This window comes from Budorcas taxicolor, chromosome 5, assembly GCF_023091745.1.
Source record: "Budorcas taxicolor isolate Tak-1 chromosome 5, Takin1.1, whole genome shotgun sequence".
Lineage (NCBI taxonomy): Eukaryota > Metazoa > Chordata > Mammalia > Artiodactyla > Bovidae > Budorcas > Budorcas taxicolor.
In genome coordinates, this window is record NC_068914.1 from 50,941,012 (window position 1) to 50,955,617 (window position 14,606).

At 36.3% G+C, this 14,606-nt stretch overlaps 1 protein-coding gene across 1 annotated transcript in view; it reads right to left on the reverse strand.

The window, feature by feature from the left end:
• The window catches only part of OSBPL8 (oxysterol binding protein like 8), a 131,197-nt gene that overhangs the window by 16,326 nt on the left and 100,265 nt on the right, over window positions 1-14,606 (reverse strand). The window contains 7 exon segments of the mRNA XM_052640309.1: window positions 1,433-1,531; window positions 4,344-4,440; window positions 6,087-6,185; window positions 6,466-6,547; window positions 9,975-10,159; window positions 10,718-10,955; window positions 13,585-13,756. Of these exon segments, the coding sequence (XP_052496269.1) occupies window positions 1,433-1,531; window positions 4,344-4,440; window positions 6,087-6,185; window positions 6,466-6,547; window positions 9,975-10,159; window positions 10,718-10,955; window positions 13,585-13,756 (972 nt within the window).

Sequence of the window (14,606 nt, forward strand, 5' to 3'; positions counted from 1 at the left end):
CCTCATTCACAGGAGGCTATAATTTCCTCTTTTTTCCCTGCAATATAAACCATGCTATGAAAAGTTTTCCTTGTTGCTATTTAGGTCTGGCATCAGGTATTTATCTACATAAAATATTATTTTACTTATTCCAAAATTTAAAAAATATATTTATCAAATCATGATTTCAAATGTTTCACTTCATGCTTATTTCAAGAACCATACACGAAGCTTTAAGAATTATCCAGCCGGAGGCCACAAGTTGGCAGTCTTGTACTTAGTACCAGGTAGATTCATGGTACAATGGATGGGCTCAAATAGCCTAGAGCTTAGTCTCAGCATTCTTACTAACTAGCTGGTCTGGCTTTAGGTAAGATTCCTAACCCTTACAAGTTTTTTCATTGTGAAATAAGGCCATATTAAGTAATTTCTATGTTTTCATGAATCAGTTCCTAAAATAGAGGATAATTACCCTAAAAAGCTATTTTTAAGAAATGGGTTGGAAAGGATGGTATACGTAATGATGGAGCAGAGTGTTTAAGATGATGCTGTATAGAACTGCAGTACATATTGCAGAGCTTGTGTTAACCTCTTTCTGCCTCATTTTGCTTGTCCATCAAACAAAGATAATATTACCTAATTTATAGGGCTACTGGAATGATTAGATGTGTTTATAAATGTAGAGTGCACAGAATAGTTGAGTGCCTGTCCTGTCCTGATAGTTGTTATTTAATATCTTTATCTGTATACTAAATAATGAGAGAAAAGCATAATACATTAATTTTTAAGAAATTGCCAAATAAGGATGAGAAAAATTTTAAGGAGCCTGTTATAGTGAAAAGCAGTAAATTAATATTTAAGGACTGCGTAATGGTACAAAAAAATGAAAATCACTTTCAAAGATTCTGAAATAATAGTCAGTCTCATCAAATTTTACAACTTGCAGATAAGGCAAATGAAATTCCATTATTACAAATTAGTCTCTACCAAACTAATATTTGGCCACCTCATGCGAAGAGTTGACTCATTGGAAAAGACTCTGATGCTGGAAGGGACTGGGGGCAGGAGGAGAAGGGGACAACCGAGGATGAGATGGCTGGATGGCATCACGGACACGATGGACGTGAGTCTGAGTGAACTCCGGGAGATGGTGATGGACAGGGAGGCCTGGCGTGCTGCGATTCATGGAGTCGCAAAGAGTCGGACACGATTGAGCGACTGAACTGAACTGAAACTAATATACATGTCACAGAAAGTCCACTGTGGTGAATTAATTCACCATACAAGTATTCAGCAGATGATAACAATGATCTTGCGTATCTGTAAATCAAGGACACTTTCAAACAAAAGGCCAAGTAACTCCATCAATCTCAAAACATAACAAATTACGGTCAAATACATTTACTTAAAAAGAAGATTTAGGGGAAATCTAACAAGTATAAAAAATATTTACCTTTACAATGAGCATATGGCATTGTCATTACATAATCTTCACCTCTATTCAAGAAAGTTAACCGTGCTTCTCCTTCTAGTATTGCAGATAATGAGTTTCCTGAAATAAATATTACTTATTAAATTTCACAGAAAATAATTTAACCATTTCAAAACAAACAAAACATATTGAGAACATCTATCAGATATCTACAGTAGAAAAGGGTGCTTAGACGGAAATTTACAACTTAAATTAGAAAAAAAGAAAAATTCAAATCAGTGATCTGACTTTTGACCCTATGAAATTAGAAAAAGAACTAATTAAATTCCAAGTAGGTAGAAGAAAGGAAATAAGGATGAGCAGACATCAGTGTATAAAGTGGACAGATAACTCAGAAAATTAGGGAAGCCTAGAATCGATACAGACGGATCAAAATAAAGAACACAAACCAGGAATAAAAGGATCCGAACTGCGGCAGAGCCTACAGGCACTGAAAGGAAGTCAGAGAACGTTGTGGACGATTTCACGACAGTAAATTTGGGATCCCCCTCTCTGGCCCTTTTCCTTTCCAGGTGCCCATTCTCTGTCTAGGGGCCATGGTTTCTTCAAATTTAGCGTTGGGTGCTCCAGGCTGCAAAGGTTGCAATGTTTCTACCGGTTTACCCTGTTAACCGTATGTAACCAGGATCTGAGAAGCAAGGACTCATTCTGTGTGATTTCTGTCCTATGACTGTGGACTTCCCACTGAATTTGCCTGCAGCTGCTCTCTCTTTAATACCTTCAGGCAGCTGCTTTTGGTATTAGGGCAGAGGTACAGAGAAGGATGGTCCGGGAGGGCTTTATTCAGACATTGCTGTCCATATACATTTTCAACACAGTAAAACCACACAGATCTTTTGTATTCAACTGTATACATGTGCTGGCTTATCATTAAATCATTTATCTTTTATTATATTGTATTTATAGTCATATTATATCTTAAAATAACTGAATGTTTCCTTATTTTAAAGGAAACATGTGTTCTTCATGGGCAAGCTGAAAAATCCAAAGATAATTATCCATAATTCTATAATTCAGGTTAATCATGAAATATTGATTTTTTTTCCTAAACATGAACACGTTTACTTTTACTTCAAAAACATGAATACTTTTAAAGTAGAGGTGACTCAGAGCATAGATGTATTCTGCTTTTCATTTAACATTGTATCATCAGCTATTTCATATTATAGTGTACATTAGAATTACCTGAGGAGATTATAAAAATGTATATTCTTGAGCCCATTGATTGTGATTTGGTAAGTCAAGACTGGGGTTCAGCATTCCAAAATCTTAACTCGTATTCTGATTATGAAATTGATAGTTCACGCATACTATTTGAAAAACAAGAGCAGCTTTCCCAAGTGATGATAAATTATTTAACCCATAGCAAAGTGGCTAAGTACCTATATTTCACCTGCTCCACAGGATATAAGAAACCCATTTAAAAATAAATGGTTCTTAGGGCAAAGCCTAGTGATATAAGAAAAAACAGATCAACAGACCTGGGAAGACAGAACCTGAAACAGGAAATAATGACGCTAAAAATCATTTATAAACAGACCCTGAGAAAATTAATTGGCTTTTAGGAAAGGAAAGTTGTGTTCTTGCTTCACTCCAGTCACAATATATACATCAAAGTAAGTTCCAGGCAAATTAAAGATCAATGAAAGCATAAAAATATAAGAATATATAAGTGAATTATTACATAAGCTGAAGTGCGAAAGGATTTTTCTGTGACATCAAAAGCAAAAAACATCAAAGGAAAAACTGATAATTTAGTATATCAAAATGTCAAGAGACTACTTGTTAGGAGGAATACACTCTGCCCAGATGTCATTAAATTTAGCTTAATTTAGATTCAAGAAAATGCACCAATTCCTAAAACAAAATAAGTTATCACACTCTCCAAGCAAGAAGTTTCTATATGAGCAAGTCAATAACCAAAGAAGAAATGAGGAAGTTATTAAAAAACTGCCCCTACAAAGTCTGAACTTAGTAAATCCTTTCAAATTACAAAGGAACAGACAGCTCTGATATACACAACTATATTCACTATGATACTGAAAAAAAGGAGGCTAGCTGCAAGTAATCCTGGAAAGCGAGCTATGTAGTTGGTACTCAATAAAAATTCTACAAGGGTAGAACACACATTCACAAAAGCTATCTACACTACAGTCAGGGAAGGGACATGAAGAGATGAAGGGTACAGTGGGGAAAAACTCAAATACACGCACTTTCAGAAGAAAATGATCACACTCAGAAACAAGCGAAACATAAAACTAGGCCAAAAAAAAAAAAAAAAATCAAACTCAAAAGCCAAACAAAGCAAGCATCAAGGGATGATCTGCTTGTTTGAATTGTCACAGGTTTTAGATTAAGATTTCCTACTGTACCTATTTCTTTATTTTCTTTTTTTTTTTTTTACAAAAGTTTTTAGTAGCATGTTACTTGACTCAAGGTAAAAATATTATTACTTTCAGTATTGGACTCTGGACAAGTATTTTAACTGTATTTAGATTCTCTCTCTCTCTATTCGAAGACTAAATCAAAAGATCAACCCCTCAGGTACACTGAAATGAAACAAAAAATCTTGGTAGAGCTAAAGGCAAAAGAAATATATTGTGGACTAAAATGGCGAGCTACAGTGGACAGTCATTATTCTGTCTTTTGATAAGTGGTGTTTGCGGTAAATTTACACATAGATGAAACCTCTATTTATGAATGAACAAAGAAAAACAACGAAAATGAAAAGGCATTATCCAAGTAAAACTGATACTTAAAATGACATACAAACCCCTTGTTGAAAACAGTACAAGACATTGTCTATATTAAAGCTCACCAGAAGATACTACATCCCGGAAAAGTGTATAGATTGAGACATGGGTAGACTCACCATAGAACTTGGACTTGGCCAGGATACTACCACTAAGGCAAAATCCATCTTTTCGGTTACTGACATAAAAGGCAGATATTGGTGGATGATGAGACACCTGTTGGATACAGGAGACATACATGAAAATATAATAATTATAAGCATATTACTGTGATATTATCAAAAGCTCAAGTCTTAGAAGTATATTCTAATAATGAATTAAAAGAAATACTTGGTAAGTATTTAACAGTAAAATTAAATATTGTTGATTGTAGGAACCAATCTCCAACATGTGTCTCAAGGAAACCCACCTCCTGGTATTCACAGCAATGGAGGAGCTCCGTTTACACTGTGCCCACTGCACCCGGGTCAGTTTGTGTGGAAGTCATAGTATGTCACCTCTGAAATTAGGCTGTAAGGCAGCATGTATCTTGATGTGTGCACATCTCTCTCAAATCATTAGCTCTGAATAGCCAGCTTCCATGTTGTGAACAACTATGGAGAGGCCCATGTGATAAGGTACTGACCTCCTCTCAAAAGCCATGTGATGACCTTGGAAGCAGAATCCTTCAGCCCAGAAGCCTTCAGAAGATTGCAAAGCTGGCTGACATCTTGACCTCAACCTCAGGAGAGATCCTGAGCCAGAACCACCCAGCTAAACAGCTCTCAGATTCCTAACCTTATTATACGAAATAATAACTGTTTGTTGTCTTAAGCCATTAAGTTTTGTTATACAGCAATGAATAACTAATACAGTGTCTATTCTTCATGTAGATTACTGAATAGGCTTAAGAATCTAACAAAAGCTTTAACAAATATGTCATTTTAATAATTAATATTTTGATACATATACATCTTAAGGTTTCTAAAATGAGCCAAAGATAAAATAAATCACTTCTTAAGCTTCTCAAGTTAGTGAAGAATTACAGCAAACTAAAATGCAATCATTTAAAAAACTAATACAGATAAAGTGCTTTCAATCTGAGGAGTACATCAAAATTTATTGGGAAGACAAAGGTTTCTCAAATAACACATTGTATTCTCATCCTCCTTACACTCCCTATATGAAAGATAAGCAGGCCAGAATTTATTTAGATGAGTATCTGGGAAGAAATAGGGTTGGAGAATTAAATTTAAAATAACGAGGCAAAAAAGTACAGTATCAGGTTATCTAATTGTGAATTCACAGATCAGACCACTGTGGAGTGCTTACAAAGGCAGGTGAGCGCAGGTCGCTCAGTGGTATCTGACTCAGCGGTCCCATGGACTACACGGTCCATGGAATTCTCCAGGCCAGAATACTGGAGTGGGTAGCTGTTCCCTTCTCCAGGGGACCTTCCCAAACCAGGGATCGACTTCAGGTCTCTCACATTGCAGGCGGATTCTTTACCAGCTGAGCCACCAGGGAAGTCCCAAAAGGCCAGCAATGTGAGATAAATTTAGAAAGAGATGGAGGACTCTGAATGTTAGAGAAATGGGTTCAAATTTGATTCAGGAATTGGAGAACCACTGAAGTATCTGGTCCAAAGGAAAAACAGAGAGCAAAGCAAGAAAAATAAAGACTTATTTTTGATCACAGGATTCTATGACTGTAAGAGAATATGGTATTTAGTAGTAGTCAGTATTAAGAGGTTAAATGCTTATCAAATGTTCACTCATAAGAAAGGTTAATCAACAGTGAGTTTACTGAGTTAATATTTTCTCTTAAAAAAAAAATCTTAACTTCCAAATCAGTTTTTCTTCTATAACAAGCATTTCTAATACCTGTTCAGCAATATAAAAAGTTTTGCTGTTTGTTCTGGGATGAATCCACAAACAACGGAAAGTCTCACCAAGTATAGGATTATAAGGTTTCTTCAGTCCCTAGTAAAAAACATACAAGTTTCAAATCATAAACATGGAAGATTCAAAGTACTAACTTAAACCAGTCAAGATGGGCTTAACTGTATCATCTGAGAATTATCCTTATAAAATTATAATGACATGAAATGAAACTAAATGACTTCAATCAGAATATAGGTCTAAACAAGTATTCTGCAATTTTGCTAATTGAAAGAGGGCTTGCAATGTAATTATTCATAAATAATCTAAGATAACCCCCCCAAAATATATAAGGCTAAAGAAAGTAAAACATAAACACTACCTTTGGCTTTTTATAGAATCCTGACAAATACCATTTCACTACTTTCTTCAAACGGAAATAAGGATTTTCTTCAAGAGCAGCCCTAAAAAACAAAATGATAACATGCAAAAATTTTATAGAACATATCACAAAGTCTCCCTAATATTAATGAAGCCAACAACTGAATATGAAATGATAGGAAAGTATACAATTCATATTTAAAACAGACGGTAAAAGTAACCATGTCAATCAGTATGCAAGAATCATTTTGCATAATCTAGTTATTTTTCTCCCCCTTTTTCTTATTATTTGATATACTGCCCCAGCCTCTGCTTAAGTAGTTTTTGAAAACTCTCTAAACCAAGGTTTCTCAACTGGGGTTCTATAGAATCCCATATATTGCTAGGAGTTCTATTTGAAATTGTGATTGAAAAAAATAAAAATAGATTCTGAGATTCACACACTGCCTGATCCCTAGCATTTGCAATGCTGAAGCAATGGCCAAGCAGTCTTGCTAATGATTTCATTAGAAGTCTTTGGTCCTTTATGCCAGAAAAGGACCATGTGCACTTGATCTAGTCTATTTTCAGCTGGTGATGTTAATTAGAAGTGATCAACAGTAGCTGGTGAGTGCTATAGTACATCAGCCTCTTTCATGAAATTGCCTCTCTGAAGCACATGACTATGTGCCCTTTTAGTCCCTAGTATAAAATGAAGAAGTTTCAAATCACCAATATGGAAGACAAAATAATTTATATCGATCAAAAAGGTTTTAACCCCATCTTTAGACTTGAATCTCCCCTATTTGCTACCAACTGATTTTCCAGAGTTATTTAATAACTACCAATTTAATAGATAAAGACAATTTTCATTTTAAAAGAGAGTTTTAGAAGCTATGACTCACCTGTCCCCTTGCCCTTCTGTTATTGCTGGAACATAGCAAAACACTGATTGTGTTGTTTTTTAGAAGTCTATCTGAGAAGTTTCATATATATACATATATATATATACACACACACATACACACAAACATAGCAATTTAACTATTTATACTACTCCCTTTAAGCATGTCTAAAGGTCCAATATGGTGATTTTTGAGATGCAGTGTGAGATGGAAGAGGCTAGGCCTAGGCTTGCTGACAACTGTGCCAACTTAAAGTTGTTGAACTTTTCGGGAGTTATCCCTCTGATTGTGCTCTTCTTTTCTTGCTTTAAATTCTCTTATGAAGTTTATTTAAAACTTTACATGCATATACATAGTTCAAACTCCAAAGCAATATAAAAAGTATACAGTCTTGCCATTGCCCCATTGCTCCATGTTCTTCCTACTTAACCTACCATAGGCAACTTTCTTTTTAAAATGTTTCTTTTTATGCACAGTTTTCTTAAAGTATAAGGAAGCAAATATAATATATAGCCTTTTTCTCTAAAGGGGAGAGGAAACAATGCATTCTTTTGTACTTTTGTACTTTGCTTTTTTACACACACACATAAAGTCCTGATGATCCCTCTAAATCAGTCTACAGAGCTCTTCCTTAGTGTGGATACACCATACATTACTTAACCAGTCAACTGTGGCTGGACACTTGAGTTATCTAATCTTTTGCTATTTTAAGCCCTGCCACCACAATTTTGTATGTGTATCATTTTGTATATGTAAAGTTGTATCTGTAGGAGTTATTCTCAGACGTAGGATTACTGGATCACAGGATTGAATGCATTGACATAATTTTGGTAAAGACTGCCAGGTTTCTTTCAAAGGCACCGTGCAAGTCTGGATGAGCCAGCAGCAGTCTACGAGCGCCTGCTGCCCCACACAACCTCCCCAACACTGTGTGTTGCCTGAAGTACCATCTCTCAATTTGGGGAAATGGGCATCTCTCAAGATCTTATTGTGATTCATAGGAACCTGCCTCATATTCTGAGAGAAATAAGTTTCTAGGGTAGATAAAAGAAAGGAGAACTGAGGTATAAGAACATTTAGGTTTTTGGTCAATAAGATGGATGGAAAAATAGATCTTACTATGGTTTGAATTTGAACTTTTCTTATTTAAAGTTAAGTTTACATGTTTAAGGACGTGTCTCTATTGTGTGTGTTGGTCACTCAGTCATGTCCAACTCTCTGTGACCCCATGGACTGCAGCCCACCAGGCTCCTCTGTCCATGGGATTCTCCAGGCAAGAGTACTGGAGTGGGTAGCCATTCCCTTCTCCAGGGGATCTTCCTGACTCAGGGACTGAACCCAGGTCTTATGCATTGCAGGCAGATTCTTTACCACCTGAGCCACCGCGGAAGCCTTAAGAATCTGCCTGCAGTGCAAGAGACCTGGGATCGACCCCTGGGTTGGAAAGATCCCCTGGAGAAGGGAATGGTTACCCACGCCAGTATTCTTGCCTGCAGAATTCTTTGTTCCTATACTTCATTTTTAAACTGCCTGGTCATTTCTTCCACTCTTTTTTCTATTAAGTTATTGATCATTTTCATGCACTGGTTTAGAACTCTTTTTATTTTAGGGAGCTTAACACTTAATGTATGACTTAATTTGCAAAAATCTCCCACAGTTTTATAAATTATCCTTTGAATCAGCTTATGCTTTTTTTCCTTGCAATATTCATTAATAAACTAATTCACTAATAAACTGAATACAGATACTGATGAAGAATCTAAAAATCAGGTCACAAGGCCAGAACCTTGTATCTCAGAAAACACAGCTCCTTGAAACTGCTGCTGAAACGGGGGCAGCAGGTGGAACCTTGAAAAGTATGGTTCTCCAAGAAACGGCTGGGAAGGAGGCAGGCAGATCCTCCTCCACCTCTTTCACAGGCCTGCCTTTTTCAGAATTACACCCAGGATCAGCTGGCAGGAAGAAAAACAAAGAGAGTGGGGATTTATGCCATGAGCCAGCAATTGGCCGGGTGTTCCGGATGCAGTAAGCTGCACACGCCTTATTGCATACAGAGAGGATAAGCACAAACACAAGCAGAAACCCTAGGACAGGACCTGCATGAGGCCTCAGGTGAGGAGAACAGAGAACGCCAGCCAGCTCTCCCCGTGCTGGGTTAGTACACAGGTCAGGAGCCTTTGAGGGCAGTGCTGTCAAGGCAGAGGCAGAATTCCTGTCTTCCTCAAGCTTGAGATCACCCCATTTGACCTCATAAATTGAAACATCACAGCAAAGCATTAAACATACTTCTTATTAAGGTCAACTATACTAGTGGTGGAGAAGAGAGAACAGGATCTCATTAGAGCTTGATTTGGGTACAGCATAACAACATGTCTGACACTCTGTGACCCCATGGACAGCCTACTAGGTTCCTCTGTCCATGGGATTCTCCAGGCAAGAGTACTGAAGTGGGCTGCCATTTCCTTCTTCAAGGGATCTTCCCGACCCGGGGATCAAACCCAGGTTTCCTGCACTGTGGGCAGACACTTTACCATCTAAGCCACCGGGGAAACCAACAACTGAAATTAGCACTCTGAAAAATCTCTAAAACCATGAAGCATCTCTTAAGAAATGAGAATTTACTTACTCAGATAGGAAATCTGCATGATAGTAGTAATCTGAAAGTTTATCCAGGAAAGAACGGGGTTCCAAAATAAATGTAGGCAGGACCACCCTGGATAGATCCATGCCAGGACGAACTTGTTTCAGCAAAGTCCAGATAAGGCTTTTATTTTCTTCAGATACAGTTTCTGTTTGAGATGCCTCCCCTGCCTTTTGCAATTAACAAAAAATACTGAAATACTGTATTCATTTCAGACGCATGGATATGTATATAGATAAGACAGCTAATGTAGAAAAAAAATAATTTACTATAGGATTATTCTGAGCATTCTCAAAATGTGAAAATAACCCATTAGGCAATTAGTCAATAGCTATAAAATTTAGTAAAAGGGTAGTTGCAAGAGACACTAAAGTGAATGATATTTTCAAAGAATCCATTCTAAAAAATATCATACTCTATTTAGACTATGTTTACTTCTATGCCTTAGCAACAAGAAAGTTATAAATTCACACTTCCCTGCAGTTTACTTTGTATCTGGCAATAATATCAAGGAGTATCTTATTTCAAAAGAAATAAGATAATAGAAACTTTAAATTCAATATACTATATTGGCATTTGTATGAGTATATATGTTTAGCTGTTTAAAATAAGTATTATATGAATACTATTCTCTTTTAGGAAAATAAGCAATAAGTCATACAAATATCTTCAATTTCATCTATAAAGTTCACAGAAAGTAAAAACCTTTGAACATCACAAGCTGTTACCTCTCCGAGTTCTTCATGGCTCTGCTCAGTGTAGGTGGTCTCCTTTAAAGGCTCGACAGGCTCAGGCTCAATGTATGAGTCATCCTGCCTTTCTGACGTGTCTGTGTCACTTTCCTCACTCTTCCCCATCACCTCGTTGTCAGACTCATCATGCTCTTGATCGTTTTCTTTATCAGATTTATCAGAATACATATCTTGGTCCTTAAAATGCTGTCGTTCAATTTCACTATCATTTAACCTTAAGGGAAAGAATCATTAGCAGGAAGGATAAAGGAGATTAAGGATACTTAATTTATAAGTAAGTATGATATGTAACACTTACTGAGAATTTACTATGTGCTGGACACCATTCTAAGTGTTTTATATACATAGTTTAACTCATTTAATTGTAAAAATGCCCTATGAGATAAGTAAAATGATTATTCTCACTTCACAGATAAATGGGGGCATAGAGAAACAAAAACTTGGAAAATATTAAAAGATGACACTCTAAGCTCTTTACTTTATCCTTTAGGTCTAAATTTTTCAAAACAAAAATTTTAGACTATTTCTTGCTATAATTTTTTCTTAGTTTTACAAACATCACTTGAATGTTTGAATCAACCTATCACTTCTGGTCTGAAGAAAAACTTCAGGTCAAGACCACCAGATTCTCAAGTGAACACGAATTATGACTTTCTACCTGTAAAGGTCTCCAAATTCACTCATAATAATTCCAAAAATAAAGGAGGAAACATATGAGGCAATTATGTTGATTTAATACTTGATTGGTAAGTTTAACCTTGGAAAAAAATCCAGGAAGAATTAGAAATGGAAATTTCAGCTTAAGGAAATGAACTTTCAGCCTAAAATTGTTAAACTGCTATATCCAACCTTATTCTTACTTACATGATTAGGGTTGCTAATCTGCATAAAAATGAAATAATTAAACAAATCATTTCCAAAATCAATTTTTTTTTTAGAAATTTCTTATTTGACAAAGTACCTGTGCATTTCATTTGGTATGAAAATTTTATAAAGCTCTTTACGAATGACTACGTGGTGCCATTATATATGACTGATACTTTAATAATGCTGAGGTAGGTAACAGGCCCTAGAAGCGCCATTTGATTCTTATTTTAGTGTCTGTTTTTAAAAATCTTCCTACGTTTAATCAGAGAACTCCTAATACAAATTCATTTTTTTGAATACTTGCTGTTTCCTTTCTTATCCTTTACAATCACATATTTTTAAAAAACAGTAAGTCTAAAATTCCTGTCTTTGCTTTCTTACCATTCAGTCTCTCCTTTACCCCTCACAGTGTGGTTTTTACTTTCCCTTTTATTTTGCTTTATCCTCTCTCCCCCTTTGGCAAGCTATCCAGTTCCAAGACTTCATCATCACTTCTATTTGATGATTTCCCGTGCTTGCTTTTAAATACTTGGCTGACCATCTATATGTCCAGAAACCACTGCTTCCTCAACATATCCAACATTTATATTATCCAATTACATACAAAGAAAAGAGGCTCAAAAATTTTTAATGAATACATATGTGAAGCAGATGAATTTTTAAGATCCCCACATAAGAGTATTTAAGGATTACCTGGTATTCAATAAGACCAGGGGAAGAGGCCCCGGCAAAAACCCATTCCTGTATCAGCTGCACCTCCCTCCCCCACATCCTGTCTCATTCAGGCTCCTATACTTGGATAAAACAAAGCTATGCTGCTCAGTCACTCCAGGTGTGTCTGATGCTTTGTGACCCTATGGACTGTAGCCCACCAGGCTCCTCTATCCATGGGATTCTACAGGCAAGAACACTGGAGTGGGCTGCCATTTCCTTTTCCAAAAATAAAGCTACAGGTTACATTAATAGATCGACAAAGAAAGCATGTAAAAGATCAGGTAACGGTAGTTTTAAAAGAGAGTAAAGAAAAACAGTCAAAAGAAAATGAAGGAAAAAGTTCAGTTCCGGTTACAGGGAGGAGAGGAGAGAAGCGGCTCAACTTTGAGGAGAATAACCTCAATGCCGATATGAGTAAGTGACTACAGAGAAGCCGAGGGTTGGGCCAGGGGGGAAACGGGGAGGTCCATTTCTCTCGCAAAGCAACGGAAGAGATCTGAACCACAGCGACCCTCTGAACCTCTTCTTTCCTTGGAGAAACATTGTTTTACTATTAACTACAACAAATGCCTCAGGGGAAAAAAAACAAAAATAGGATTCAGTTCACACTTGAAATACCATATAACAGAAGAATTCCACAAACACCAGGTAGAATAAGCCAAGTCCCATTTAAAACAAAACAAAACAAAACAACAGTGTTACAGAACAGCAACAGAAGGATGAATTACATCTCATTTTTATAAGGCAAGAAATATATAATACATATAGTATTTGAGATTGAGACTGGCCTTGAAGAAGACACAGGAGTATGATAGAAAAAAAGCAAGCAGGACTAGAAATCATTCTTAAGGAGGGAACACCGTACACAAAGACAAGATTGTTAGCATGGCTGTATTTAGGAAAGAACAAGTAATTCACATTCGCTAGAATCAGAGAACTTTCTACACCTCATCGTAGCAACTAAACAAATTTTAAACCAGGCCATAAGGGTTTAATGGAGTAGGAAATGGTAACCCACTCCAGTATTCTTGCCTGGAAAATTCCATGGACAGAGGAACCACGGGGTTGTGGGCCATGGGGTTGTGGTCCATGGGGTTGCAAAGGGCCAGACATGACTGAGTGCCTGAGCAAGCACACAAAGGGGTTTGAAGCAGACAAGTTTCAGTCCTAAATATCACACAAAAATTCTTGGCTTGCCAACTGACCTAGTGAATAACACAGTCTTGAAAATAATCACCGTATGAGTGGCAATATCTACTTACTGGAAATTGTCACCACTGTGGAGATTGTTAGCACGTAATAAGCCATACAGGGTCACATGTGTGCTCTCTGATGAGATGCTCAGGTCATGTTCTTTCCCTTCCCTGATCATTGTACGTTTAAGAAGACTAGAACATTTCAAAGCCAACTCCAAAGCATCCATCCAGCACCTTCCTAGAAGAATGCAGATTCAAAAGCAGTGTAACTCCAGGAACTAGAAAAACTAGCATCCAACAATTTATCACAGTTAACTTTTGAACATATTATTTCTCTCAGAAACATGTACTATAAAAGCTAATTAGAATATGAAATTCTTCCAGGATTGCTTAATGCAATTCTTCAGTATAATAAATGCTTTTTGCATTCTAAATATCTAGAACCACTGGTAAATAAATAGCATTAATGCACATTAGGATATATACTTAATCTAAAATAAGTGTACTTAATTTTTAAAACCTTCTAATGTTAATACATAGTATAATTTGAAGATACCAAAAAGGTACATAAAATACACCTAAGAACTACGTTTCTACTAGAAAACAAACTAATATTTTATTGTTGCTAAGACATCTATTCCAGGTTTAGCACCTCAATTTTAAGTCAGAAAAATGCCTGTACAAATAATGTTATTGTCATATTAGTCAGGAGAAACATTAACAACTTAATTTTTTAATGTGTGGTTGACTATATATATTTTTTTAAATGTTATTTTATATTGGACTATAGCTGATGGGGTCACACAGAGTCAGACACGACTGAAGTGACTTAGCAGTCAGCAGCATAGTTGATTTACAATGTTGTTTTCCGGTGTACAACAAAGTGATTCAGCTGTACATATGCAAATCTCTCTTCTTTTTCAAAACCTTTTCCCATTTAGGTTGTTGTAGAATGTTGAGCAGAGTTCCCTATGCCATTCAGTAGGTCCTTGTTTGTTATCCTTTTTAAATACAGGAGTGTGTACATGTCGATCCCAAACTCCCAATTCAGTCCTCCTCTCCTACTAACTATTTTTGAAATTAAAATT